At 43.6% G+C, this 27,757-nt stretch overlaps 1 protein-coding gene across 7 annotated transcripts in view; it reads right to left on the minus strand.

Annotated features, from left to right (window-relative positions):
• The window catches only part of ATR (ATR checkpoint kinase), a 67,776-nt gene that overhangs the window by 5,147 nt on the left and 34,872 nt on the right, over window positions 1–27,757 (minus strand). For all 7 annotated transcript variants that reach the window (XM_076066710.1, XM_076066711.1, XM_032953904.2 and 4 more), the window contains exons 29-47: window positions 26,035–26,227; window positions 25,104–25,306; window positions 24,126–24,290; window positions 23,274–23,365; window positions 21,026–21,117; window positions 20,117–20,291; window positions 18,207–18,389; window positions 17,424–17,574; window positions 12,635–12,817; window positions 11,954–12,096; window positions 10,767–10,864; window positions 9,881–10,119; window positions 9,050–9,184; window positions 7,620–7,820; window positions 5,908–6,051; window positions 4,532–4,682; window positions 3,391–3,547; window positions 2,156–2,309; window positions 426–577 (exon numbers count right to left, since the gene is read on the minus strand). In XM_076066710.1, coding sequence (XP_075922825.1) covers window positions 426–577; window positions 2,156–2,309; window positions 3,391–3,547; window positions 4,532–4,682; window positions 5,908–6,051; window positions 7,620–7,820; window positions 9,050–9,184; window positions 9,881–10,119; window positions 10,767–10,864; window positions 11,954–12,096; window positions 12,635–12,817; window positions 17,424–17,574; window positions 18,207–18,389; window positions 20,117–20,291; window positions 21,026–21,117; window positions 23,274–23,365; window positions 24,126–24,290; window positions 25,104–25,306; window positions 26,035–26,227 — 3,011 coding nt within the window. The remainder of the gene's footprint in view (window positions 1–425; window positions 578–2,155; window positions 2,310–3,390; window positions 3,548–4,531; window positions 4,683–5,907; window positions 6,052–7,619; window positions 7,821–9,049; window positions 9,185–9,880; window positions 10,120–10,766; window positions 10,865–11,953; window positions 12,097–12,634; window positions 12,818–17,423; window positions 17,575–18,206; window positions 18,390–20,116; window positions 20,292–21,025; window positions 21,118–23,273; window positions 23,366–24,125; window positions 24,291–25,103; window positions 25,307–26,034; window positions 26,228–27,757) is intronic.

Here is a 27,757-nt window from a genome sequence, read left to right on the forward strand (position 1 = left end):
CTCCGAGCTTATAACCAGTGAAGCCGTCAGAGAAGACTCAAGCCCCCCCCGGCAGGGTAGCTGTAGGGATAGCCAAGAGGCGAGCTAGCCGGCGACATAGCACATCGGGTGAAGGGGCCATTACCCCTTGTATTGTAGTTGCCAAGTTGTAATAAAGTGTTGCCTCAGAGAAAGCTTCCTCCCGTTTATTACTCACTACAGCATTATGGTTTTATTAAATATTGAAAGAATATAGTTTTGCAGTAACAATAAAGATACGTATAAAATAATCATTATTTGAAAAATAATGAAAAATCATACTTTTATGTTAAATTTTTTTAAATTAAATACTTGTGAACCCAGTAATCAGGTTGGGGGTGCGAGGAAGGCAAGTCAAAATCCAGAGAAGCACCAAAATGCCACCACATTCTAAGAGGCAAATGTACCTGATGAGGGACTCCCTCTGGTCGCACATAACCCGCATGGTAACTTCGCAGGCACGCCGGAAGAGTCCCTCCAGCCCCATGGGGCCCATGGCATGCACCATGTTGTGAGTGAGCCGGAACGGGACCAGTTCCGGAACACCAAACGTCAGGCCCTGCATGCCAACACGTGTTCCGCACACCATTAAAGAATTCAGGATGATGACATGGAAAAGGTGGGATGATTAAAAAGTGGGGGGGGGGGGGGGGGGGGCGAAGGGTCAGCTGTGAACCATGGACACATGATGGTAGTTTTCATGATTGTTATTTACTGTAGCGATGCACGTTACTAATAGAGTAACTTGGTACCCTTCCAGAGAACATCTTAAAGCGACGACGCGCAACAGAAACATCCTGGATAAACCAGCAAATCTTCCAGAAAAAAAACACCGTATTACAACGCTGTGTGCAAAAATCCCAGTGTGATGCAAGTCAAACAATAACCATATGACAATTTAGATTAAAGTTATCAGGCCAACTCCACACTTCCGCAAGAAACATGGCTTAACCATGTTTTCGAAATCACCAAAATAAAGATATAAAAACAATGTAACAACAGTAATCATAGGAAATGTGATTAAAATTTAAGAATAAACGATATACATAACATGTACGACCAAACTTGCAGCATGACACTCCCAGTGTATGATGTGTGAGTGACTCAGTGTTAGTGTATGATGTGTGAGTGAGTCAGCGTATGATGAGTGAGTGTATGAGTGAATCAGTGTATGAGTGAGTGTATGATGTGTGAGTGAGTCAGTGTATGATGTGTCAGTGAGTCAGTGTATGATGAGTCAATGTAAGCGTGAGTGTATCACGGCATCCTCCCCGCCATCGCGGCCTCTTCCACGCCATCGCGGCCTCCTCCCCGCCATCGCCGCCTCCTCCCCGCCATCGCGGCCTCCTCCACGCCATCGCGGCCTCCTCCACGCCATCGCGGCCTCCTCCCCGCCATCGCGGCCTCCTCCCCGCCATCGCGGCCTCCTCCACGCCATCGCGGCCTCCTCCCCGCCATCGCGGCCTCCTCCACGCCATCGCGGCCTCCTCCCCGCCATCGCGGCCTCCTCCCCGCCATCGCGGCCTCCTCCACGCCATCACGGCCTCCTCCACGCCATCACGGCCTCCTCCACGCCATCACGGCCTCCTCCACGCCATCACGGCCTCCTCCACGCCATCACGGCCTCCTCCACGCCATCACGGCCTCCTCCACGCCATCACGGCCTCCTCCACGCCATCACGGGAAAAACTGTCCCGAGTTGACGCGGACGCAGAAATAAAAACCATGCGCAGGCGAAGGACGCGGCGCTGAACGCCACCTGTGCGGACCCCCGAGAGCGGAGGCGGCGGCCCACCACTATTATAACTACTACCCCAACATAACAACCACAATACCACAAGAGCCAACCCCTGCAATACAATAGAAATAAAATTAAACAACACCAAAGCTGGCCACGTTATTTTCTTACTGGTACTGTTGGCACACAAAAATAAGAACTCAACTTATGGAAGGTCCAAAAAAGAATCAAATACCAAGTGCTACTGGTGAAGTTCAAGTAAAAAAACTGAACCTGGATCACCAGGTCCATAGCACCTCCTGTACCCACCATGTAATAACACTCCACAAGCATAACCAAAACAAAAAATACCAAGATACCACCCAATTTAGCCCGTGTGCCACCAACACCCAGAAGCACCTTGTTGAAGAGGCAGTTGAAGTCGACATGCATGCACTCGCCAGTGAGAGAGTCAAAGAGAATGTTTTCGCCATGGCGGTCGCCCAGCCCCAGCACGTAGCCCACCATGGACATGACAGCCGTGGAGCGGGTGTAGCCCAGGCGGCTACTGTACCTGTTTTGCACACATGCACATAGGGTGCACACACACACACATCACAGTATCTGCACACGGTGTCATATGCACACCTGCATATGCACATGAACAATACCTGTCAACCCATACAGTTTACCTGTATTCTTGAACAGGGATATTGAGTTTCCAGGTCCATACAGCATACAGCTGTTTCAATACAGGCAATTTTTTTGCCTATGTTTTTCTCCCTTGTGATGGGACTTTGTAGGATGAACGCTGAGATTTATAAGGGCACGGGGTAACCAATAAGGTCTGAATTGGTCTGCAATAAGGTAGGCACTGATAAGGGTTTGACAGGTATGATGAACACCATTATATACAAAACATAGTATTTGGTTCTTTCGGTAAAGTCACGTCAGGTGGGAAAGCATGGTCTGCTTCTGAGGTAGACTGTTTTAAAAGGTTTGAAATGGGTATAGCTCAAGGGTCATAAAGAAGTGGCCGGGGCTAGTGATGTTAATGTGAGAAATTAGCGTGTAACTGTAAGATACAAGAGCAGCCTCCTCGACGAGGGTACAGAAGTGGCTATGTTAATGTGAGGGATTAGCATGATGTTAATGTGAGAAATTAGCATGTAAAAGTAAGCTAAGGAGGGTGGGCCTCCTCGACTTTTACATGCTAATTTCAAATCTTTTAAAACAGTCTGCCTCAGCAACAGACCATGCTTTATCACCTGATGATGGACGCTTGTGTTGCGCCCGAAACGTCGTGATTTATTTTATTTTATACCTACGTGACTTTACCGAAAGAACCAAAGAGTATGGATTACTGCAGTCACGAAAGCTTCAAATCAAGACAAAACATAGTGTTTTGCCCTGCATATATCATTGGAATGACAAAATCTTAACAAACTTATGATATCTGATATAGTACACGAGGGGGTGGTCTCACCAGGACAACACATGAATTGGTGCTTTTATCACCCCAGAGGTCACCATACCACTGCACCAGGAACTCATCTTTTTAACAATTGCATGGTAGTGCAAACCTGTTTTATGTACTTATAGTTATATATAGGGAGGTGAATTTGTAGATATGTATGAGGAGTTTGTATAGTCACCAGCTGGTGGGGTCTGGAAAGGTGCGCAGGAACCACTCATGGAAGACAGGCGGGTGAGGTGGCAGCAGCTTGTCACGGTACATGCTCAGCTTCTGTTCCAGCGGTGTTTCAATGGGCAAGATGCATTTGCTTACCTCGGACATGGTAAGGCCAATACCTGCAGAAGCGGAGAGAAACGTAACGGTGCGCGTAGAAAGGGTTTTGATATTCGTTATGCCCACCCCCAATACCCCAACCCTCTCTACTTTGTCATAAAAGCCACCCAATCCCTCTATACAGTTTTTTTAGTTTCCGGAAACTAGTGGCTGTGTGTGATGTGTAGACCCAAATATGTTGTTCTTCAGCACAGTTATACATCATCACTATTATTTTTTTATTACAAAAGTATTACATGGTGAACATCCACAAGAAGTGGTATAAGTAGGACTGCGCGTCAAATTAGTTTGAGTATTTGGCCACTTGGATTTACTTCCAAATTCAAAATACCAAAAGCATATTATTTAAGGACCCTGTCATAATGTTAGAGATATTTTTTTATATGATAAAAGCACCATTAGTAATGTCTCCCCTGAGATGTGGAACGTGTTTTCTGTACATTTCAAAAGCCTTGCCTTGATTGAGAGGTGCCAGCTTGAATTTAGTCAAATTAATGCATAATTCCTTTTTGGGGGATTTAAAAACACATCTGGTAAAAGACTAATACCATTTGGTAATACAAATAAGTTTTAGTATAAGTCCAAGTAATGTTTTCAGCAGTGGGTGAAGCTAGTGCTGTAAAATTAAATGTACCAATTAGGAAGGGGTATGGTATTTTGTAAATGCTAATCACGACTCATCAGTCTAAATTAAGGCTATATTAAATCTTATTGAGTCATTACAATTTTTATGTCTTTGAAAATGAAAAATGTGCATTAATTAAAATATGAAAAAAATTACACAATAAACTGTAACCCAAACGTTTCATCCTCTTCAAAGAAACACGACTTGTATTCAGTATACAGGGTGCGAGTAAAAACTAAGCTTTTTGTTTTCAAGCTAATTTTTCGCACAGTTGAACCAAAAGGCGATTTTAAAAATCAAAACTTTAAGAACTCACCCAAGTACTAGCATCAAGCCTGTGTTTTTTTAAGAGGACACTCACCCTTCTCATTGTAGAGGATGTCGACGATCGTGCGTAAGCTCTCGGTGTTGTTGACCCACTCCACCAGGCCGCACTCCTCGTTCAGGGGAATCACAGCGTAAGTGCAAATACGAAGGTCACGTCGCCGGGACTCGGCGTCCTTGCGCAGGCACTGTCAAAGACAAAGATCCCCCCAGTATAGCCTAAATGCACTGTTGGGGCAAGTGCTGTTACCAGAGCACCTATGAAGGCCGGCAATGTGGCACACGAGGGGGGGTGGATGTCTACAACCACGCCCGGCCGCCTTATCTCCCCAGTGGCAAAGTTTACACACCGCACCATGTATTCATTTGAGGCTAAGCCGATCTAGGGGAGCCCCAGGATAGGTTCAAATAATCGTCACTGGTGTCGGCCGTGAGCCTGCCAGGTTCATAGAGGAGCGCGCTAAACGCTACCGGGCACGGTACGCACACAAGCTCGCACAAATGACCACCTAGCTACTTATAGCCCATTTTTACCCCATTCCAAATCAGGTTTATAGCGTTAATGTTATATATCTTTCCATATCACCGTTTGCCTGTCCGTATGTATGTAGCAGTGGATTAAACAAACTCTAGAAAAGTATCTAATGTAAATAAAGGGTTGGTATGAAGTTGTATGACTCTTACGGACCTACGCGAGAGTAAACTGGTCCAATTGATAAAATAATTATCAAATCTTGCAAAAAGCAAGCATTAAAAAAACCTTTAAGAACACAATTTAGCCTGCTGTTGAGAACAATGAAAATAATTTTACCAAATTGCATCAGGAAATAATTTTACCAAATTGCATCAGGATGCTCCATTATAGACAACTATTTGATGATGTCATTAAGCCACATCACATGATGCTGATCCACCACAGTATCAGACTAAAAGTGTGCTTAAAAACGATGGTCACCAAATGCAAAAGTTGGGTAAAAATTATTTGAACAACCAGACATCTTGCACGAAGTGAAAATAAAATAGCGCAATTTCAAGGCAGAAAAAAATGTGCATTACAATTCTGTGCATATGTTTATGTACGTGTGTGTGTGTGGGCGACCCGAGTTCGATTCCCGCTCATGGCCGACACCAGTGAAAATTATTTGAACCAGTGATGAGCCTCCCCTAGGTCGACAAAGCCTCAAAATGAGTATCTGGTGTGGGGCGTAAAAACATCTGGGGGAACAAAGGCGGTCTGGCATGGTGCAAACCACCCACCCCCTCGTGTACTGTGCCGGTCTTCATAGGTGCTTGCGAAAAGCACTTGCCCTAACAGTGTGTTAAGGCTACACGGGTATATTTGTTTGTGTTATGTATGTATGTATGGGTTCATGTACTACCCTTCCACTCTTGTTATTAATTTATGAAGGTCACCTTGTTAATGAGCGAGTTAAACTCCATAAGGCGGCAATCCTTGCGTAGGTCATCCTTGGGCTTGCACATCATCGGATAGGACCGGCCATCACTGCCACGAATGCAGATCTTCTTGGGTTTCTGGAGCGAGGACAGTACCTCCACCTGTTAGTTAACAAACGGAATGCCATCTCCGTTAACAAACCACTGGCACAGAAAAGGCAGTCATAGTTCCATTTTAATGTCATGGTAGTTGATCTAAAACTCTATTACAACTAGCATCATTACTATTATGAAAGTGTATTGTTAAACATTTTCATGCCTTTAAGATTTTGACTGAAACTAAATGATAAATTATGAATGATTTAAAGCTTTCGTGACTGCAAGGATTCGTCTTCTTTGGTTCTTTCGGTAAAGTCACGTAGAATGAGAATAAAATAATAAATTGATAAAATAAAATAACACAATAAAATTCTCACGACGTTTCGGCCACAACACAAGCGGCCTTCATCAGGTGAAGGGACGAGACTGTCTGGAGGACAGCGCTGGAGCGAAAAAGCCATGCTGGAGCGAAAAAGCCATGCTTTGCTTTTTCGCTCCAGCGCTGTCCTCCAGACAGTTTTTTTTTCGCTCCAGCGCTGTCCTCCAGTCTCGTCCCTTCACCTGATGAAGGCCGCTTGTGTTGTAGCCGAAACGTCGTGAGAATTTTATTGTGTTATTTTATCAATTTATTATTTTATTCTCATTCCACGTGACTTTACCGAAAGAACCAAAGAAAATCATGAATGTTTAACTTATTTCGCACTGTACATAGCCAACCATGCTAATATATTCTCCAGTTTATTTAATATGCTATAGTATATTTGCAGACTCAAATGCATTTAAAAAGATTCTATGAAAATTAATATTTATCATTTTAAAGTGTGTTTAACATCCTTAGTGCATTCGTCAAATAAGTGTACTCGAATGTTTTCCAATCTCTACAAGTGCATGTTATAAATTACCCACGTTGTATATAATCATGTATCAATGATGCATAGCAATTAAATCTACACTATATACAAGCTGTATCCTGTAAGCTTATTGATTAACTGCAGGTGTACTATATATATTATTGGTTCTTTCGGGAAAAGTCACGTAGAAGGGAAACAATAAAATAATAATATAAAACAATAAAATTCTCAAGACGTTTCGACTGCAACACAAGCAATCATCATCAGGTGTGAAAACCACAGCAAGAAAATTTGAAAAAAGTGGCGGCTATTTTAACGTTAGCAACACGGAGAGCGTTTTTACAGTTTGTTCAGATGGACGAGTCCATCTATGTTCGGAAAAGGAGGCGGGAGACGAAAATAATGGCTGCGGTCTGACAGCCACCGTAAGCGTGAACAATCAATTAAGCCCCAAAATGGTTTATCAAATCCTTCCAATGATTGCTAAGCCAGAATCCATCTTCTCGGTTGAAATTGTCTGTTTGTATATGTGGATAGCCTCATGAACAGGTGTACTGAACAGGTATACTGTAAAAGATACTGTTACTCAAAATAATCCTGTCATAATATATAACATATAATGTAATTAATGGATAGAGATGTGCTGAAGATGGCGATATTATAGTTGCACTCAAAACATGCTGCAAACGGCTGGTATGCTATTACTGCAATTTATAGTCGAATCAACCAGTTCAGAAATGTCTTAGCAAAAAAAATATATCCACGAAAAAGTTTTTGCACCGGGTCATGGAAGCCCACGATATAGGCCATGTTGCCAGGGAAAGGGTCATGGTCTGCGTGGCCCCCAGGTGTCGATGGCAGCGTGGGCGTCATGACAGCCTGCAGCGGGATGAGCACATTGCTGAAGTTGGTGTCATCGACCAAGCGCTTCAGCCCACGGAAGTTTACATTCATGGACATCGTGGTCTGCTTGTCCATTGTCTGAACAGTGAGAGAAGGGAGATGGAGACAGTGACAATTAGAACCAGGCTGGTGGGTGGGTGGTAGCACTGTTCAGTAATTCTCATTACAGCGAGGGTGACAGGTGCCAAGCGAATTAACATTTTCATTAAGGGTCAGAACCACTGCAATTATACAGAACCAAGTGTGCCAATGAATCTATGACGGCAAATCATGCTCAAACTAGCTCTGAGTGGTCCTCATCATTGATCGCAGTCCTAGAATGGTGGTGAAATTACAACAAATGCCTATCAGGTGTGGTGGTATAGGCTCATCACGTGACAATACATTTATTGACATCAATAGCTAATGAGATCAGTTGACTGACAATTGCTATGGGCTCTTGCAGAGAAAGGGATTGATGGTGAGGTGGTGCCCCTCAACAGCAATGGCTGTGATGCAAACTCTTAACAAAAAAAAACAATTCATGATTAGGATGGAATGTCACCACAAAAAATTCCAGCAGTGAAAATATTCACAAAAACTAATTTGGCCGAGCTCATCAAATGTATATATCATTCCATTGGGTTATTTCCTGTATAAATGGTAGCCCAACCTAAATTAGGGATGAGGTTTCCATTAGAGCAGGACCTTTGGCCTAATACAAGCTATGAGCTAATTTAATTCAGCCTGCCACATCATTGAGGATTAATATTAAAAGTGGTAATTGACTACTTTTAAATAAAGTTAATCAAGGTAACAATCTTGCTCACCATGTATCCTTTGCATAATGTGATGTAGTAGTTGGGGGAGGGGGGACCAGTGGGTGAGACCTTTGCGGTGAGTACATTACACACATGCTGTCTCTATATATTTCTCCGAATTCTCTTTCAACTCATACCCCTTCCGAATATAGTCCATCTATCACCTACTCCGGCTCCACTCTAGCCCTGTTATTTGTAGACCGCTTAGCGCTCAAGATGCATTCCTGGAGAAGTGAGTGCCTATCGAATCAGCGCTAAAAGCGGTAATTATTCCATAGTATATATGGGAATGCATTCCTGACATTATTTCTACATTTCCTCGGCCAGCACTGCTGCGTGTTCTCGCTCGCACTTTGTAGATTTTTTTTCTTTATATTTCTTCGAAGAAAAAATGTTCTCCAGGACAAAGAGCACCATAACAAAACAACGTTCTATGGGGCCATGCTAAGCGAGGTCTGCCTGTATTGAGGCCTTAAATTATCATAAAGTTCCTTTGGTGGTACTGACTGGCTTGTTGCAGAGCTCGAGCAGCAGGTCGGTCAGCGATGTGCCATCTCGGATGAACTTTCTAAGGGAGCCATCCACCTGCACCGCCTTGCCGAAGATGGCCTTGCAGCGCTCGGCGCGTGCGGCATGTGACGACTGTGGACATTTAATAAGGGGGACAAAGAAGGATGTGGCCACAATTATAACACATGGGAACTGTAGGGAAATGGTATTGGAAGCAATATCAATAACAGCCCATGTGGTTAATGCCACCACACAATACTATTGCTTACTTCATTTTGCTACTGCTGTAAAGTGAACACACGTCCTACAAAAGTCCATTGTTACAGCATCTCACTGTCTGGCGTTGAGTCTTTCTTTAAGTCGCTGAGTTCCAAACCCAATGCCTGTCATAGTAACATGACATTTAATATTCCATTCTTGCATAAAAATGGCCCACCCATTGCAACTTCTTCCTGATTATATCTCCTGTGCTTGCCACAATTTATTTTGGACGTTCAAGATGCTCCCTCACATTGCAGTTTTTCTTGTTAATTTTGTAAAGCCAAGCCTCTTTGACCCATACAGTAACACATATTACCCCTCTCAACACTCAAGTTGACGTCTCTATTGTTTCGAAGTAGTTTGTGACATTTAAATTTTTTTGTGTTATACCATTACTACCCCAAACACTCGATTTTCCTTCCACATGCTATCACATGATTATAAAACAATTGAACCAAATCATTATCGTTATTACTTTATAAAGTTTATGGATGGCGAGAATGAAAGCATAATAAAAGAGAATGATGTAGTATGAAGGCGAGGACGATGGAAGGAATAGATCCTCACCTTTGAGACAGCCATCATCATCCATAAGGCTTGCTGTGGGTAGCGTGTCAGCACCTTAACAATGATAGCCTGTAAAGCAGCACAAACGGCTGCGTGCGGGTGGCAGATGCGTGAGATGAGCTGGGAGAAGGCAGTGAGGAACTGGTAGGGGGCCAGCTTTTGTGTGTGTTCCGTCATGATCTTGATAATCTTGGCCAAGTCGGCTGCAACAGGCAGATGCTGACGCTCTGAGCGGTTGCCTGGAGGTAGAAATGTGTGAAATGGTATGGGTTGGCAAAGAGAGAAGTGACAGGTCAGAAACTGCACATTTGAGCTGCTGAGTACAGCCTAGCCACCAATCAATGAGAGGAGCATGGTGTCAACCACACCACCCTCTTGTATGTCTCGTTGAGTACTTGCTCCAAGAAAGACTAAATGAGGGAGGTATTTCTTTCTGCGCATGTGCATGTGTCTGCATGTGTTGTTTTAATGACGATTTTTTTTAAATAAGGTCATGAAGATGTTTCAGATACCTGCACAAAAAATAAATGAATGAAATGTATTTAAATATTCTCTAGATAAAGCACGACTGTGTTATAGAAAGACTGGACACTGCAAATTTGAGGTAAAATTTCTCTCACCGATTCAGAGTTGTCAGGGCAGATGCGCACAGCCCATTGCTTCATTGAGAAAGCAGACTGATTTTTTATTACATTTGGGATATCGGGTATAATATAGGCATGGTACGAACTATTTCTGAGAATTATGTCAAAGGGTCTTTAATTCCATGTTGCAGAAGATGGTTAGTTTTAGTAACATCTCACATTCCCGCTGATGATGGATGGAAATGCATCAAAGTAATTTCCATATTAAAGCAGTGACTTTTTGGTAAGGAATTGCATTGCACCTCTCTCAAGCTCGAAGACCTTGGCTCCAAAATCCAACCAGAGTGAGAGAAGCCTGGGCATGCTCTGGTATATGAATTGGTTCCCAAACATAAGGGACCTGGAAAAATACAAATAAATGCGTTAAATAGCATTTCATAGCAACCAGCATGAGCATAATCAAATGCTTCTGTCTCGAGAAATGTTTAGTAACAATCAATTTGGGAAGTTTGTTCAGGTGTTTCTTTTTATCTATCATTTTAATAAAGATGTGTAGTTATATTTGAAATAGGAACTTATCAGAGGAGGTCATATTCTATGGTTCTTTCGGTAAAGTCACGTAAACAGAAAAATAATCTACATGACTTTACCGAAAGAACCATAGAATATTAATTCCTGCAGTCAAAAAAGTTAAGTCAAAATATATCAGGAGGCTTTGGATTTGATCCAGGTTTTGCCAAATAAACTGTATCCCAAATTTAGCGTAATAGTCAGATCACTTGAGAATGAATAGAACCATTTCTGATCTCTGGCCAAATAATTATCTCTGACCAAGCACCAAATGGCGATTCATTTCATGTTTTCCTGAGAAACTTTGGTAGGTCGGGCCAGTATCAAATTGGGGTTCCTTAGACAAAAATACCACATTTTGTCAAGTATTGGTAACCAGGCTGAGACCATATCACTTTATGTGAGAATCTGGCCTATTCTCAGGTGGCTGTTCAAAATCAGGTTCAGTTGTGACAGTTCATTTCTGGCATGACTTAGCACATGAGCTGTATATTTATGTACGTATGTTGCATTTTTTTCGCACTGTAAGTAGCCAACCATGCTCATCGGAGGTGCTACATGGCCACGACTGATAACCACAATTTTAAAAGCCTGTGTTATTGTACTACAATTGTAAAGCCATCAAATAAGTTTAATTGATACTTGGGGGGTTCCTTTAATGTGAGTGGGAAAAGTTGTGAAATCTAACACTGTTGAAATATTAATTCTACCGACGTTTTGTGCATTGCAAAGAATTGACGTACAGCTTTGTCCAGAACTAAAACAAATATATATAAAAAAAGGATGAACATTAAAGTGTTGTTTGTGGAGTGGATTAATGGAAGACAAAATAAGTTGAATATTTTACTTGGCTAAATAAAAAGAGGAAAGGAAGTAAAGATTGACCAATAGCAGGGAAAAGTCAGGTAGCTGCAGTTACCGCCCAAAGTGATAGACGATGCGGTAGATGATGTCGCCTTGCTTCTCCATGCGGTTGTCGGTCATTGTTGGCATCAGCTTGTCATAGTACTTGGCCAGATAAAAATGCCCATCCTCCCAATCAGGAAGGAGGGAGGTCACCTCCTGGTGATCAAGATATAGAGAGGCCATGTACATTGAAACGAGCACGTGAATTTTGTAATAATGTTCCTTGAAATGTCATCAATGTCAATTTGGAATTATCCACCAAATATCCAATGGCATCGAAATAAAATACCAAAGTGGTTAATTGGTCTTTGCCAATGTAAACTGAAAACACCCTTAACGTTAGCCCTTTTATGTAGACATGAGTAATCGTTGATTTATAAGACACTTATGGAAGAATAAAATCAGTGATGACAACTAGGAGAGAAGATACAATTCACTTGTTACCTAGAGGGACTCAATTAATTTTGCCAATGCCAATATGTAGATTGCACAGTTGGCAATGTTTTTTTTTAAAGTAACATCTTAGATATTCCATATTTCCATTATAACAATACACACCCTGTTGAAATCAACCCACTCTGATACGTCAATCCTATCTTACCTCATCTTACAGCCTCTTCAGGAACAAGTGCTGGGGACATAACTAATAATTGAATGCCCCTCTTTCCCCTTCCTATCCCCTCCTTGCCCACACCTTGTACTGCTTGACGATGGCGTTGCTCTCAAAGTTAGCCGTCTCCTCCATGAGGCGGCCAATAAGGAGGAAGGCACGTGCCAGCACAGCCGTTTGGCGCGGGTCAGAAGGTCGGCAGCCCTCTCCCCCAACGTGCTGCTCCACGCTTCTCTGTAACTGCAGCAGTGCCTGGTGCACCTTTCCCTAAAGGCAGGACGCACATGAGTTGACATAAGCTTTAAGATCATGAAAGGTCCGAATGAATTGTATAATCAGAACTAGTGAAAATAGGTGTCAGTGTGCTAAAATTACATACACAGCATTGCCAGCTCAAAAAGTCTCATGTATCCAATAAGTGCTCCTAAGATGCCTAAAGTGATGGATGGACATCATTCACAGGCCGTTTACAAGTGGTAGGCCTTTTGTGTCCGCAAGCCATATGAAATAAAAGTCATGGGTGGTAGCTAACCCATGACTTGTCTCATTATTAATGACTAGGTTTTTTGCCTGTCCAAGGATTAGTTTATATTGTAGTAAATCTGAAATATTCAATCGAAAAATTGTTCAGCTCATGGTTATTAATGAGGGGGGGGGGGGGTTGCCCCACGTGGAGTGACGTCACCCGCTAATGGTCACTGGGGAGGGGTGTGGCATGTGGAGTGACGTCACCCCCTCATGGTTATTGCGGAGGGGTGCGGCATGTGGAGTGATGTCACCCGCTCATGATTATAAATGAGGGGAGGGGTGCGGTATGTGGAGTGCGCGACCTTCTTGTGCGTTAGTGTAAATTTCCACGCGGGCATGAATATTAATAAAGGGGGTTGGGGGCCTCTTTTGCAGTGACGTCACGAACAGATGTAGCACTGTGCTGTGTAGATTTATATTTTAAAGTCACTTTCTGTAAAGAAACGTCATATTTCAAGCGACTTTGCGTAATGAATAATTTTATTCAGCTCAACCTTCCTCTGCGTTAGTGTAAAAATCCACCCACTCATAAACTTTAATGAAGGGGGGTGGGCCTCATGTGGAGTGACTTCACGCGCGGAACGGACATTTCTGGGTGATTCTAGTAAGTAATGTTTATACAGCACATGTGGTACTAATTATAAAAAAAGTTAATTAAGATGTAGCCAGAGTTATGCTCAGATACCAATTGCTACTACGTATCTTACCTATAAACGTCATTGTCCGTCTGTCTGGCTGTGGACGCGCGCTTGCAAAGGATTTGGCTCGCAAACCGTGGGGTTTACGTTTTGAAAAAGTAGCCGGGTACCACGCCATGAGCCCCGTGGTGAGCCAGCACTATTTAGTTTTCCCATCCGTAAACTTTAAAGTAGTTGAATTAACAATTTAGTGCGATTTTTCTTCATCTAATTACAAGCACACAATTGCGCATACGCGAAATGCTGACAGTTGTTGCCCCTAGCAACTCACACACGATTGGCAAAAACTTTCTTCATCTAATTACAAGCACACAATTGCGCATACGCGAAATGCTGACAGTTGTTGCCCCTAGCAACTCACACACGATTGGCAAAAACTTTAATTCGCGTTACAAATGCAAAAAAAAAACACAATGCTGAGGTCAATTCTTCACAGTGTGATGTCCTCTTCTTCCCCCCCACACCAATGCGTCCAGTTACTACTATATTAATATTATAGCGCGTAGATAGTATTATTGAAGCGCGGGCGGGGGGAGCGGCCCAGCCCCCAGCCTGCCAAGGTGCCACCTCGACTGGCTGGCAAATCTAGGCGAGGCCGGGGGCTTTGCACAGGACTAGGCCTCACCACGGCAATGTTAAGTTAGGGGCCGTCGATAAATTACGTCACACGATTTTGGACGATTTCCCCCCCACTCCCCCTCGTCACACGGCGTCACAAAAAGGTAAGACCCCCCCTCAAATATGATGTCACAAAGATCTGCCAACCCCCCCCCACCAAAACCATATTTCCATTTTGAAAATAAAACATGCTTCAAATCGCTTTAAACTATTGCCATAGTGCATATTTACTGTGGCGCTGCACACTGATGTTGTAGGAGTGTTATAACAATTAGTGTTGTTATAACAATTCTATATTTATTTAAAGTTGCGCATTTTGATGACGTCACATTTCTCAAACCCCCCCCACCCCGTCACACATCGTCACAAATGTCTGACCCCCCCCCTCCCTAGATGCGTGACGTCATTTATGGACGGCCCCTTATATTTTCTTGCTGCTTTCGCTAAACTCGCGTACATAGAAAACTGATATTTAAAAAAATAAGTTTGGAAATATAAAAATAAGTTTGTGTGCAGACAACTTTTTTTTCCTTTTTACTGCTTCTTTCGCTAAACTCACGTAAATAAAAACCTATTATTTAAATAATCAAATTGTAAATATGTAATTAATATTTCTTGTGTGCAGACTAATATTATTTATTTTTCTTGCTTCTTTCGCTAAAAGCACGTAGCAAAAGAAACCTATAATTTACATTATCGTCTTAGAAATCTTACAATATTGTTTGTGTGCAGGCAACTATTATTTTGTTTTCTTGCTTCTTTCACTAAACTTACGCAAATTCACACCTATTTTTTAAATACCGTATTTCCCCGCATATAACCCGCGGGGTATACCACTTTTTACAAACAAGACCCTGCGGGGTATATGGAGGTGCGGGCCATCCCAAAAATGATGTCATAACTCGTTTAAATTTTTTATGGTAGGACTATCCACTATGCAACACTTACTCAAGCACTGCTGAATAAACCACTCACGCTAAAATTGCACGTGTTATCACGTTTTAAATTATTCAAATTGTTTGTATAATAAAACGACAATGTTTGAAGTGGGCGCACTTTTGATTATTTTCTTATTTTTATTATTTTATTTCCATTCTACGTGACTTTACCGAAAGAACCAAGAAGATGAATCTCTGCAGTCACGAAAGCTTTAACTCAAAACAATAAAATTATCATGACGTTTCAACTGCAACACAAGCAATCATCATCAGGTGTGAAAACCACAAGAAAATTTGAAAAAAGTGGTGGTTATTTTTAACGTAAATTTTCTTGTGGTTTTCACACATGATGATTGCTTGTGTTGCAGTCGAAACGTCGTGAGAATTATTGTTTTATATTTTTATTATTTTATTGTTTCCCTTCTACATGACTTTACCGAAAGAACCAAGAATATGGGCGCACTTTGTTAACCGTAATACTTTCAGTGGCTGTAGGGGAGTGCGAAAGTTTCAGCTGAGGCTATGGATTGCACAATGGGAAGGGCCTTAACAAACGTCTATCAGACGCGGAATAATAATTGCTGAGTCCCTTAGGCCGCTGCTATTGGCTGTGCACTATACAGTCGCGACCATGAGCTTTGTTTCAAACTTCCAATGGCTTTGTTGCCGGGAGGCAATGGTGTTACTGTAGTGCCGCTATTGTCTGCGCAGTGCGAAATCTACCAGTGCTAAAACTGTACAGGGGTAACTACCGGTGCAGTAGCTGTAATATGATGAGGTCGAATGCTGGTAAGCCTAACAGTACACTTATTTATTTACCAGTTATGTGTTACTTATTTATTGGATATTTACTTTTGATACTTATTTACTGTTTTAAGTTCACTCGTTTCCGGTTAGTTTATTTTCTTTGTGCACGTTATGATTTTAATGTTAACAATTGATAGTGGGATGTATTACAAATGTAAACTTTGTATTATGATGGAATAAAGCTGCGGAAACTACGTTAAATATATGAATGCATGCGGGGTATATGGAGGTGCGGGCTATCTGAAATTTGTTTTACACAAAACACTATTTTTGCGGGGTATATGCGTCTGCGGGTTATATGCGTATGCAGGCTATATGCAGGAAAATACGGTAATCACCTTGCTTTTATACAAATAATTATTTTTGTGTGCAGACAACTCATAGTTTACAATTTACTTGGTTATTATTTTTATTATTGTGTGTGTGCATATGTCCTTGTGTGCGTGAGTCCATGTGAGTGTCTGCGACGATTTGTGTGTGTGTACGTCCGTGTGTGTGTATAAGTCGATGTATGTGTGTGTGCGAGTCGATGTGTGCAAGTCGATATTTGTGTGCGTCAGTCGATGTGTGTGTTAATGAATGTGTGTGTGTGTAGACAATTAGGTTGGTATTTTCACGTGTGTGTGTGAGTCCATGTGCATGTCTGTGTCGATGTGTGTGAGTCTACATGTGTTAGTCAATGTGTGTGTGTGATGTACACATTTTTTTCGTCTATTAATATTGATGTGTCTAAGCCCATGTGTGCGTGTGAGTCCATGTGCGTGTCTGCGTTGATGTAAGTCGATGTATGCGTGTTTGTAAGTCGATGTGTGTGTGAGTCGATGTGTGGAAGAAAAATTAAAAAAAAAGTGTGCGTGTAAGTCGATGCGTGCGTGTGTGAGTGGATGTGTGTGTAAGTAAAAATAAAAAAATGTGTGTGCGTGTAAGTTGATGTATGCGTGTAAGTTAATGTATGCGTGTGTCGATGTGCAAGTCCATGTGTGTGTAAATCGATGTGTGTGTGTCTTTTTCGCCCGAGCAACGCCGGGTACTTCCCGCTCGTGTACAAATAAAACAAGGGTGCACACAATCCTTGTCTTCGCATATCAAAAATAATGCTCGGTGATAAAGCACATGAAAGCACGTTTGGCTACATACGATGTGAAAGAAGTTCAACATACATGCATACATAAAATTTGAAAAGAGGGATAAACAAGCAAAAAAAAATTTGGGAACTGCTGATTCCGAATATTTGAGAGCAAAAGACGGGTGTGTTAGACCGGTCATGTAGAAAGCTGGGGCTACCTGGATCCAGAGCCACCTGGCCCTCTCCACGCACAGGTCTGGGGGGTGTACGGCACGTGCGTTCAGCAGGGCATTGTACGCCGTCTGGTAATGCCCTGCCTTCCGTGCCACCCGCGCACTCTGAAGCCAGCACTCACCGACCAGTGCATCCCTGCACACACAGCATCACAGGGTTAGTGATCAAGGCTGGTGGAGGTCGTTTTAGTTTAGGGTTAGAGATTTAGGTTCATGCTAAGAATAAATACCAGAAGCTTAGATGGCAGGACTGGGTTAGAACTAATGAGTTTTGGTTCAAGTTATGAGCAAAATCCATATAGTTAGAGTAGGGCTGAGGTATGTATACAGTAATGAGCAAAACCAAACTCCTCGGATCTGCTGTGATGTAGAGAACACAGCCATGAAAAAACATAATTTTATCCGTAAAATTATCCACACAAAAATGCAAACAGTATGAATGTTACCACGACTCCTCTTATCACAAAAAGATCATGCATAATCAGAAACATATGAAGCAAGACTCCTCTTATCCGTGGGAAAAAAACTAATATGTAACATGAACCTGCAAATAATGTACATTTTCACAAATCGATTCCAGACCATTAATTATATTAGCCAAGTACAAAATGATCACAGATTAGATTATTTTAATTGGAACTTCTGGATTAATTTCTGTCCTGTGAGCAGCATACATAACTCTCTATTAGTGTTAATAGCCACATCGCTCCGTCAATTAAGGTGATACTGGATCGATGCTAAGCATGCGGTGCAAATCCCAGTCCTCACGAATCGCCAGCGAGGCAGAGCAGGGCCCGGCGCAGCTCCAGGATCGGCTCCTTGGCACGGAATGAATTTTGCGTCACTTCAAGCCGCGCCTGCCACGCCGAGGACCAAACGCTCCGATTCTCTAAGTTTTCACCGGCCGACAGGCGGCTCACGCTGTGTTCCAGTTCACTCAGCATGTGCAGCCTACACCACCATTAACAACATCAAAACAGAAAATGTCAAAACTAAGAAACAATAACAACTTCAAGTCAAGTTTGGAAACACAATACATGCACATAGATTGTGTATTTAGCAGAATGGAAGCCAATGATGGGTAGTTTGTCAGGGAGGGTTTTTACATATTGGTATACATCCCTTTTTGCTATGCTTTGTCTCCATGTTTTGGGAAAAACTTTTTATCAATTTGCCAGGTTTCATTGAAAAGTCTCTAATACCAACATAACATTATACTACAGGTTGGTTCATATAGGATCATCCTCATGAGTTATAGTGCCCCCCCCCTATTAAGGACTGTTAGAGCTGATGTCAAAACATCTTTAGCCTTAGTTGGATAGAACAGTAAGCAACAATACAAGTTATAACACCCAGAGTAAAAATATCACCTTACTCCTACATGTACTCCAATTTTATTTGCCACATTGTCACAAATTGACCAAAGATGTTTTATGCATGACGCCTTATGTCTTGTTAAATATTTGTTGCACTGTGATGATCATATCTACTATCTAGATCGTGGATTTCGTATTGCAAAGAAAAGTCACATTGTTGAGAGCTTCCCATTCTCCCAGGCTCAACGCGCTAACCTTAATCTGTTTATACTCGCCTTTTGCCCGTCCAAGGACGGGTGTATTGCAGTAAATCTGAAACTTGCAAGCGAAAAGCAGACCACGACGTGATATTCATTGCATCCATTCGTGTGCAATTTGTAAGGGCGTGGTGACACAGACCTATTTCATTTTAAGGTTATAATCCCTTGTTCATCATGACGTCCTTTTTACTTCTATGTCTCAATAGCATTACGGAGATTGCGTGACGTGAAGGTTCTGCCTTTGTAGTGAGGGTTTTAAGTTGATGCCGAGGATGGGGGGAGGAGGCACCTCGGCCCCCCATGTGGAGTGACGTCAGCCGCTAATTATTATGATGGGGGGGTCCATGTAGAGGACGTCACCTTATAATTAATGAGGGGGGCTGTTCGATGTGGAGTTATGTCACCTGCTCATGATTATTAATGAGGGGGGAGGGTGCTCCATGTGGAGTGACATCATCTGCTCATGATTATTAATGAGGGGGGGGACCATGTGGAGGATGTAACCTGTTCATGATTATTAATGGAGGCTGGTCGACGTGGAGTGACGTCACGAGCGATGCACACAGACATTCTTGGCTCATTATAGTAGGTAATAACAATGGGGGGGGGGGGTCCATTTGGAGGATGTCACCTACTCATGACTATAGAGGGGGGCTGTTCTATGTTGAGTGATGTCACCCGCTCATGATTATTAATGAGGGGTGGGGGGGGTGTCAATTTGGAGTTTGTCACCCGCTCATGAATATTAATTAGGATGACGTCACAAGCGTTAAGGACATTCCTGGGTGATTAAAGTAAGTATTACAGTCTTGGCCATCAACCTCCCAGAATGGGTCCAACACCCTCCCCCACCTAGTCTAACACCTCCGATTAGCATGGTTGGCTACGTATGGTACGAAATAAGTTCAACATACATACAGATATATACTTTGCCTTCCCCCACATTTGAGTAATGAGTCACCAACTTGAAGCATGTGGTGGGTGTGCCACCTCAACCAGCATTTGCCCCTCCCCCAAACACCACCCCCCCCTCGCCAAGCAGTTGTGCAATGCCTTCTACACATCATAACCCACAACCATCCTGTATCCTGCGCAGACGCACCTGATGATGTACTCGTATCCACGCTGGTATGATCCACGCTCCAGGCTGGCAGCAGAGAGGGGCACCATCTGCTCGGCACGCACCACCTTGAGCTGGCGTTCGAGCGTTACGCGGTCACACTGTTTGGCCGCTAGGAGCAATTTGCCCAGTCCAATGCTCCAGGAGCCATATGTCTCTGAGCGAATACCGCACATGTAATGGAAAGACCAACAAACCAATATCATTCATATTTTGGAAAAGGGATTTACCTAGATGTCGTACCTTTGACTATCAGTCCTGGAATTAAATCATAACGCAACTCCTGTGAAAATCTGAGGTGTGTTAGGTCCACCATCTTTAAGTATTTATGATGTAACTGAAAATTTACTGAAACATCCCAATGTAAGTGAATTGATGAAAAGGTGGGTGGTATGCGAGTATCTATGTGGATGGATGAGTATAGCAGTGAGTGGGTATGTGGGTGAGTTGGTATGTAAGTAGATTAACCTAAATCATGAGTGGATCGGTAGGTGGGTAAGTCGGATGGCAAGTGGATTTGGAGGACTGGATGTTGGTTGCAATCGCAGGAAAGTGTGTAGGTGCCAAGGAATTTCAATACTTTCTGCACCAATTCAAGTGGTCTTAAAGTTCACCCAATCTAGCACAGATTCTGTGGTGATGTAATCCATCACTTAATGGGTGGACTAGGGGTGGATCAGAAGGAGATATGCTAAGATTGTGGGTAGGTGAAACGATTAGCATAGTGATGGAGTACATAAGTTGGTGAGTGAGAGAGATGGTAGAATCATTTGTGAGAAGATGAATGTAAGTGGCATGGTGGGATTGGAGTGGATTAATGGACGAATGATTGATCAACAGAACAACAGACCAATGAGATCGTTACACAATTAAATGCACAGCCATGCATACCATTGGTGAGACAGGTCTCCAGGTCACCCCACTGGGTAAGCTTCCAAGCAGCCTCCACCCGATACACGTTGAGTTCATTTGTCCACTCCGGCCTGTGTGGTTACAATGATCGTTCAAAGTACAGGTATAAGGTCAGCTTGAGTAACCATTGACCATATAGCTATGTTATGGGAGTGTTAAAGGGCATTTGCCAGTATTTGGACTCTAAATATTAATTCACTTTGGAATCATTTACTTTACAGATTTTTAGGAAACACATTTTTATATATACATTTTTTTAAAAATAAATTATACTGTGTTGGCAGCAACACATTTTTTGCCAGTTGATGGGAGATTCTACCTGAACCATAAATGTCAGCTATATAAAAGTTCACGAATTACTTCACAGAGATAATCCAGTGACACGACGGCAGGTGATCTCTTGAACACATTCCTGCGGAGGGAGCTGGTAGGAACGTTGGGTTGCTCGGTCAATGGCCAGGGTCAACGGCGGCACCACGTGGTGTATTCCGCAAATATGCCCGACTGTGAGGGCGGGCACAAGCCGGCGTGAGTAGGTTAAACGTTGAGTTTTATAAGGGCACCACGGGGTGACCAGCCCTTCCCCACCCAGCCTCACCCCTCCCACCCCCCCACCCCTCCCACCCAGCCCCACCCTCCCCACCCAGCCCCACCCTCCCCACCCAGCCCCACCCTCCCCACCCCCTTACCCAGCCCCACCCTCCCCATCCTCCCCACCCAGCCCCTCCCCACCCTCCCCAGCCCCTCCCCACCCTCCCCTCCTCACCCAGCCCCACCCCTCCCATTTTATCCGGGTGTCCGGATACACGTGGACAGACATCCACAGACATCCACAATTAATCCCCTGCCTCCTGTGAATTAATCCCGGTTGGGCTTCCAGTCCACTACGTTTCCTACCAGTATAATATTTGCCACTAATAGGCGGTGACGTCACCAGGGCGCTTGTGCCAGGCTGGGTGCACTTTGAGGCCACGTGATGTGTCGAAGGCTCCGCTGCTGGCACGAGGTCTCGGGATCCAGCAGGTGCCATGGGTCGACTGACTGAGATGACCAGTTGATGCACCACCAGCTGTGCCCCCTACTGTGGCAACTTGCTCTATTTTATCCACCCAGTGCTCCGCTCGTTGTTGTGAGCGTCGCTCCTCTGCCCTCCGCTGTTGCTTGAGGGCGACTGCCTCCAACTGCCCAGCAGCGTCCTTCACGAGCCTCCTCCACAGAGGCCGATCTTGACACCGCTGGTACCAGTCATCGGCAAGTCCACTCAGCTACACATCCTCCAGTACCACATCAGCTCCATCTCTTCTCCAGCCAGTGTCACTCACTCAGCCACTCACTCACCCCCTAACTCACCCATCAGCTCCGTCTCTTCTCCAGCCTGTGTCAATCACTCACTCACTCACCCATTAGCTCCATCTCTTCTCCAGCCCGTGTCACTTACTCACTCACTTACCCACTCACTCACCCACTCACTCATCCATCAGCTCCATCTCTTCTCCAGCCTGTGCCGTATCCGTTTAGCCCCCTCTATGCGTCCAAACAAAAGCTGCTTGGGCCTGCGGTGGCTGCTGGGCCATGCGGGGCTATGTGACCCGGGCAATGCAGCCTCGCCTGGCCAAAGGAGCTCACCGATGTGACCATGTCCAGATCTCTCAAGGATTTGCGAGCTCCTCACACAATCCAGCCTGCAGGTTAAACCCAGGTTGGATCGTAGCCAGGGCCAGCCTGAATGCTTCTAACCGGCGCAGATGCTCCATCCGACGGGGGGGGTCCACGTTTCAGAAAGCGCAGTAGAGAAGGGAGGGCATTGACCGTGGCCGACAAGACCCCCGACTCCCCACACCCCTTTCCACCACGGGAGAAGCTTCGTGTGGTGGCGACAGTCAGTTTTTATAGCTGTTTTTTTTGTGATTTCGAAAGCGTTATGGTTTAGCCATATTTGTTTGTTGTAGTACAGAGTTAGACTGGTAACTTTCATCTAAATTGTCTTATGGTTGTTATTGTTTGACTTGCATCCCACTGGGATTTTTGGACACAGCGTTGATACACGGTGCTTTTTCTGGAAGACTTTGCTGTTTTTTCCTGGATTTTTCTGTTGCACGTAGTCACTTTAAGATGTTTCTTGTTCATGTTTGTTTGTTGCGATTGCACCCGAGTCAAGAGCCGCATGGCTCACATGAACTCAACTGAACTCAATATTTTCATGTCCTGCAGCTAGGGAAAGCACTACCTTTGGGAGAGTATGCCGTTCACCATAGAGTAGGCAGTGGAGAGCTCCCCAAGGCCAAGCAGAGATCGCAGCAACCCGTGACGGTATGAAATCTGCATTGCCGAACATCGCAAGAGGCAACAATACCAAAACATGAAACCTTCATTCATCCAACAACAGTGCACAGTATAAGTCTTTTCCCACCTGGGATATTTTTTTCATGCTTCAGGACTCAAAAAGTACTTGCTGACTACCCCACAGTATATATACCTCACCAGTTATAGCCCAGGTAGGCCCTAGCCCAAAAAAGCCTAACCCATTGCAGCCACAACCCATTCCAAATCACGTAACGTTTTCACGACCAGTGAAAAGGCTCAGTTCACCAACCAGGTTTGCAGGATCAGGCCAGTTTCATACAGTTCAACTTCAAACATGTATTTTTGTTCAAAAGATCATTTTTATTTAGATTTTATCTTGAGATAGTTTAAACTAATCCGAAAATGTGTTATTAGATACACAATTGTTTTATGCATTCCCTCTGGCCATGGAGAGGATGACTAGAGGGGCAGAGTGAAAGAACCTGGAGAGGCCAAGCCCCCAGCGCTTCATGGCTTATTAGGTTAAGCCTGTAATGGTAAATGGACTGCCCCTGAGCTTACCAAGCTTAAATGAAAATGGGCGTGAATAGGCAGAATCAGCCGCCCCCTCCTGCCCATGAAAGTCCAGTGTAGCTTTAGGAAAGCCCAAGTCCTAAACGAGGTCATCCCTGGCCCGGAAAGGTTTGGTCAAACTATATCCCATCCAAGCCACACCTAGCCAGAAGCAACCCTAGCCCAGACCAACCCAAATGACCATCCAAGCAAGACATTTCACCTTGTGTGGCTCGCCCTGGATGGCTTTCTCGTAACACGCGGTAGCATCACGCAACTGTCCGATGCTCTCGTGCTCCAGCGTTTGCTCGTGGAGTGATGGCTCTTCCTTGCGAAGCGCCGTCACACCCGCCACGCCATCTGGTTCATCCATGGCTACGTACAATGTCTGGGCCCCACAACCGCCACAAGTTCCCAAACACACGCACACCACACCATACACACAAAAAACACATACATGTTGTTGTGTGTTACAGATAGGTATTCACGCAGACATATCCACAAGAATATTTGAGCACACACACACAACGACAAAAGATCATCACTTCCAATTGTTGCCATCATGACATCTTGCCATTACCTTCTTGCACACATTCCACAACTCTTGTACCACTGACACTCAACATCCAAGGTATGCTCTTACAGCATGATTCGATATATTTCTAATCGTTTCATTGGTCAGAGACTTTTTGGTTGCCAATTTGAATAGCAGGCAATTAATACATTCCAATTAATATAATCCAAATTTACATTTCTTCAATTTTTACTTACATTGTATCAGACGTTAAAATTACTTTAGTGTAAGCCTTCCAGGCGTAACATTCATTTTGGTAGAAAATTATGCATATTTAGGGTTACTACCACTCTAAAAATATCATGAAAACAAGTGGGGAGTCAGGTTATTTATTATAATCTGTTGTTTTGACATGACATGGAATACCCAAATTAAAGATGTCTCATGTTTTGTGGTGGCATTAGTACCACTCGTAAATGCCAGTCTGCTTAATTAGCTGATCTTGGTTAACCATACCAGATTATCCTTTTCAACTAAGTTGACCTAAGCGAGGCCAAGGACAGAATAAGATAGCAACATTTACTGGTTGTTTGTATGGCCCGGAATATAACCTGGGTCATGGATATCATGAGTGTTTTAGCTCCTATACAACCCTTCACAATTGCAGAAACCCAAACTAGCTCTCACCTGCAGGAAGGCCAGGTGCTTCTGTATGTCTTGCTTGCTCTCTCCGATGTGTGCCTCAAAATGCATGAGGGAACGTGTGTAAGCTTTACAGCGGAATGAAGATGAGGAGAGCACGCTCTGGGGAATGCGCTTCAGGAAGCTCTGCACTCGCTGGTACTGCTCGTTTCCTAAGGAGTTTGTGACCACTGCACTGCTTTTCGTGCCTGCCCAACCAAGGATAGAAACACAAGAATAAGAGCGGGCACTGCATGTCACATTCTTCATACGTACTTCCTAAACTCAAAGGTCTGAGGCTTGCTTGCTTTTGCATTGTTTAGTTAAGATCGAGCATTCATACTCTCAAACACGAATCTTAACAATGAAGTACACATCTTGACTCGTTAAAAGCGTACATCTAAAAAACTGCCCTACTAAAGCAATGTCTCTTAATCTCCACCACACAAACCGAGTGTTACCCACAATACTACTCTAAATACACAAACTAATCTACTTACTTACTTACACTTTCTCAAGTTCTAATGAAACGTCAACAAGTAACTAAATAACAATTAAAAAAAATTCTCACTTTGGGGAGTGGTCATCACATCATTACCATGAGGTCTATGAATTTACAGAATGTTTACTGGACTCGAGCAAGGCTCTTGCTCAGTGTGCCCTGGGCACATAAAAAACACGAATTAATTAGCTGCTATCTTTGTTTAAATTATGGCCTCATGAGTAATATTTTGTAAGGTAAAATTATATTAATCTGTATTTTTTTTCTAGCAATGAAAATGCGACTATTTGACATTTTGGATTATATAATAGTGTCATTTTGGTTTATATTATATTTGAGAAAATTAACACATCATAGTCTGCACAATCATTTGCGACCTGCTGACCACCCAACAGCTATGTCAGAAAAGCCTTACGGCGCAAAGTAATGGCCTACCAGCTTTGCTTTTGGACTTGACTCCATGTGGCGTCTTGAGCGATTTCAACTTATGCCTAGACCACAGGGTCAAGTGGTCAAGCACCGAAAATATGGTCTGGGCACTCATCTGACTGAGGTCTGACGCATCAGCTCGTTCAGACCCCTCCTGGCCCACATCATACTGTAGCACTGCCAACATCTCATCAAAAACCTGCCATAGAAAAGAACGGATATACATTGTAGATTTGAAGCTTTCGTGACTGCAATGATTCATACTCTTTGGTTTTATTCGGTAAAGTCACGTAGGTAAAATAAAATATTAAATCACGACGTTTCGGAGGCAACACAAGCTTCCGTCTTCAGGTGGAATAGTCACAGCAGAAAATCTGTGTTAAGTACACAGCTCTGAGACGATCGGGTTTATATATAGGTTAAGGGGGGGGGGAGGAGTCAGAAAGGGGGCGTGGGTGGGTGGGAGGGCTGAGTCAAGCCGCCTTTTGTTAAGCTGCAGGGGGTCGGCAGAGGCTGTGGTGCCAACAAATGCGGGTAAAACCCCTTTTTGTGCTGACGGGGGGTTGGGGGGGGGCGATGGCGAGCGAGTACACCCCATTTTTGAAAACGAAACAAGCAGCTAAAGTTTGGCATACCACCACTGAAAACTGTTGTACAATTAAAAGGCAGGTAACGTTTGACTTGATTTATAACATCTTTCCAATGGTTGCTTAATTTGAAACCATCCTCTCGGTTGAAGTTGTGTCTGTGTTTGTATATCTGGATGGCCTCGTGGACAAATCTCTGGAAATAACCGGGAGGTTTGCAGAGTACCTTGGTATCGGAGAAAACAATATCATAACCCACAGCGTTGTAACAGTGATCAGCTACAGCAGAAGAATTCGTTCTGCCATGTTTTAAATCTGATTTGTGCTCGCGAATTCAGTCGGAGATATGTCGTTTCGTCTCCCCGATATAGCAGTCACCGCAGGTGCAACTCAATTTGTAAACACCGGGGTACTGTAAGTCAGGAATTACATCCTTTACGGATGGGATCAGATCACGGATTTTGTGCACTGTGTTGAACCGGACCTGGATCTTGTGCTTGTTTAGAATTTTGGAAATCTTTTTAGTAACGCCTGCTATGTATGGTAACGGGATGACTTTGATCGGCGTATCAAGTGGTTGTTTCTGTATGGTGGGAGAAACAGCTTGGCGGATGGTACGGTCAGAGTATCCGTTCATCTTGAGGGCCAGATGTACATGTTTTAATTCACTGGTCAGGTGGTGTTGGTCAGAAATGCAATGAGCCCTGTGGTATAACGTTTTGATAAGAGAGTTCATCTGAGTCGGGTGGTGGTGGGAATCAGGTTTCAAGTAGGAGTCTGTGTGAGTTGGCTTCCTGTAAACAGAATGTCCCAAAGAGCCATCAGACCTCCTCTCAAACAGAACATCCAAGAATGGCAGCTTGCCATCTTTCTCCACTTCCATGGTGAATTTGATGGAAGGGTGTCTGGAATTGATGTGGTCTAGGAAAAGGTTCAAAGCTGGGAGGCCATGTGGCCAAATGACGAAAGTATCATCCACATATCTCTTCCACAGGGAAGGAATGAGGGTGGATGTCTGGATGGCGTCTGATTCAAATTTCTCCATGAAAACATTGCCTATCACTGGTGATAACAGATATACACTTAAATGGAACACATACAGGTATGCATATCATGAGTTTACATGCAAGTACAAGTGTATG

Source organism: Petromyzon marinus, chromosome 13 (genome assembly GCF_048934315.1).
Source record: "Petromyzon marinus isolate PM22_M1 ecotype Great Lakes invasive population chromosome 13, UKy_Petmar_22M1.pri1.0, whole genome shotgun sequence".
NCBI classification, from domain to species: Eukaryota; Metazoa; Chordata; class Hyperoartia; order Petromyzontiformes; family Petromyzontidae; genus Petromyzon; species Petromyzon marinus.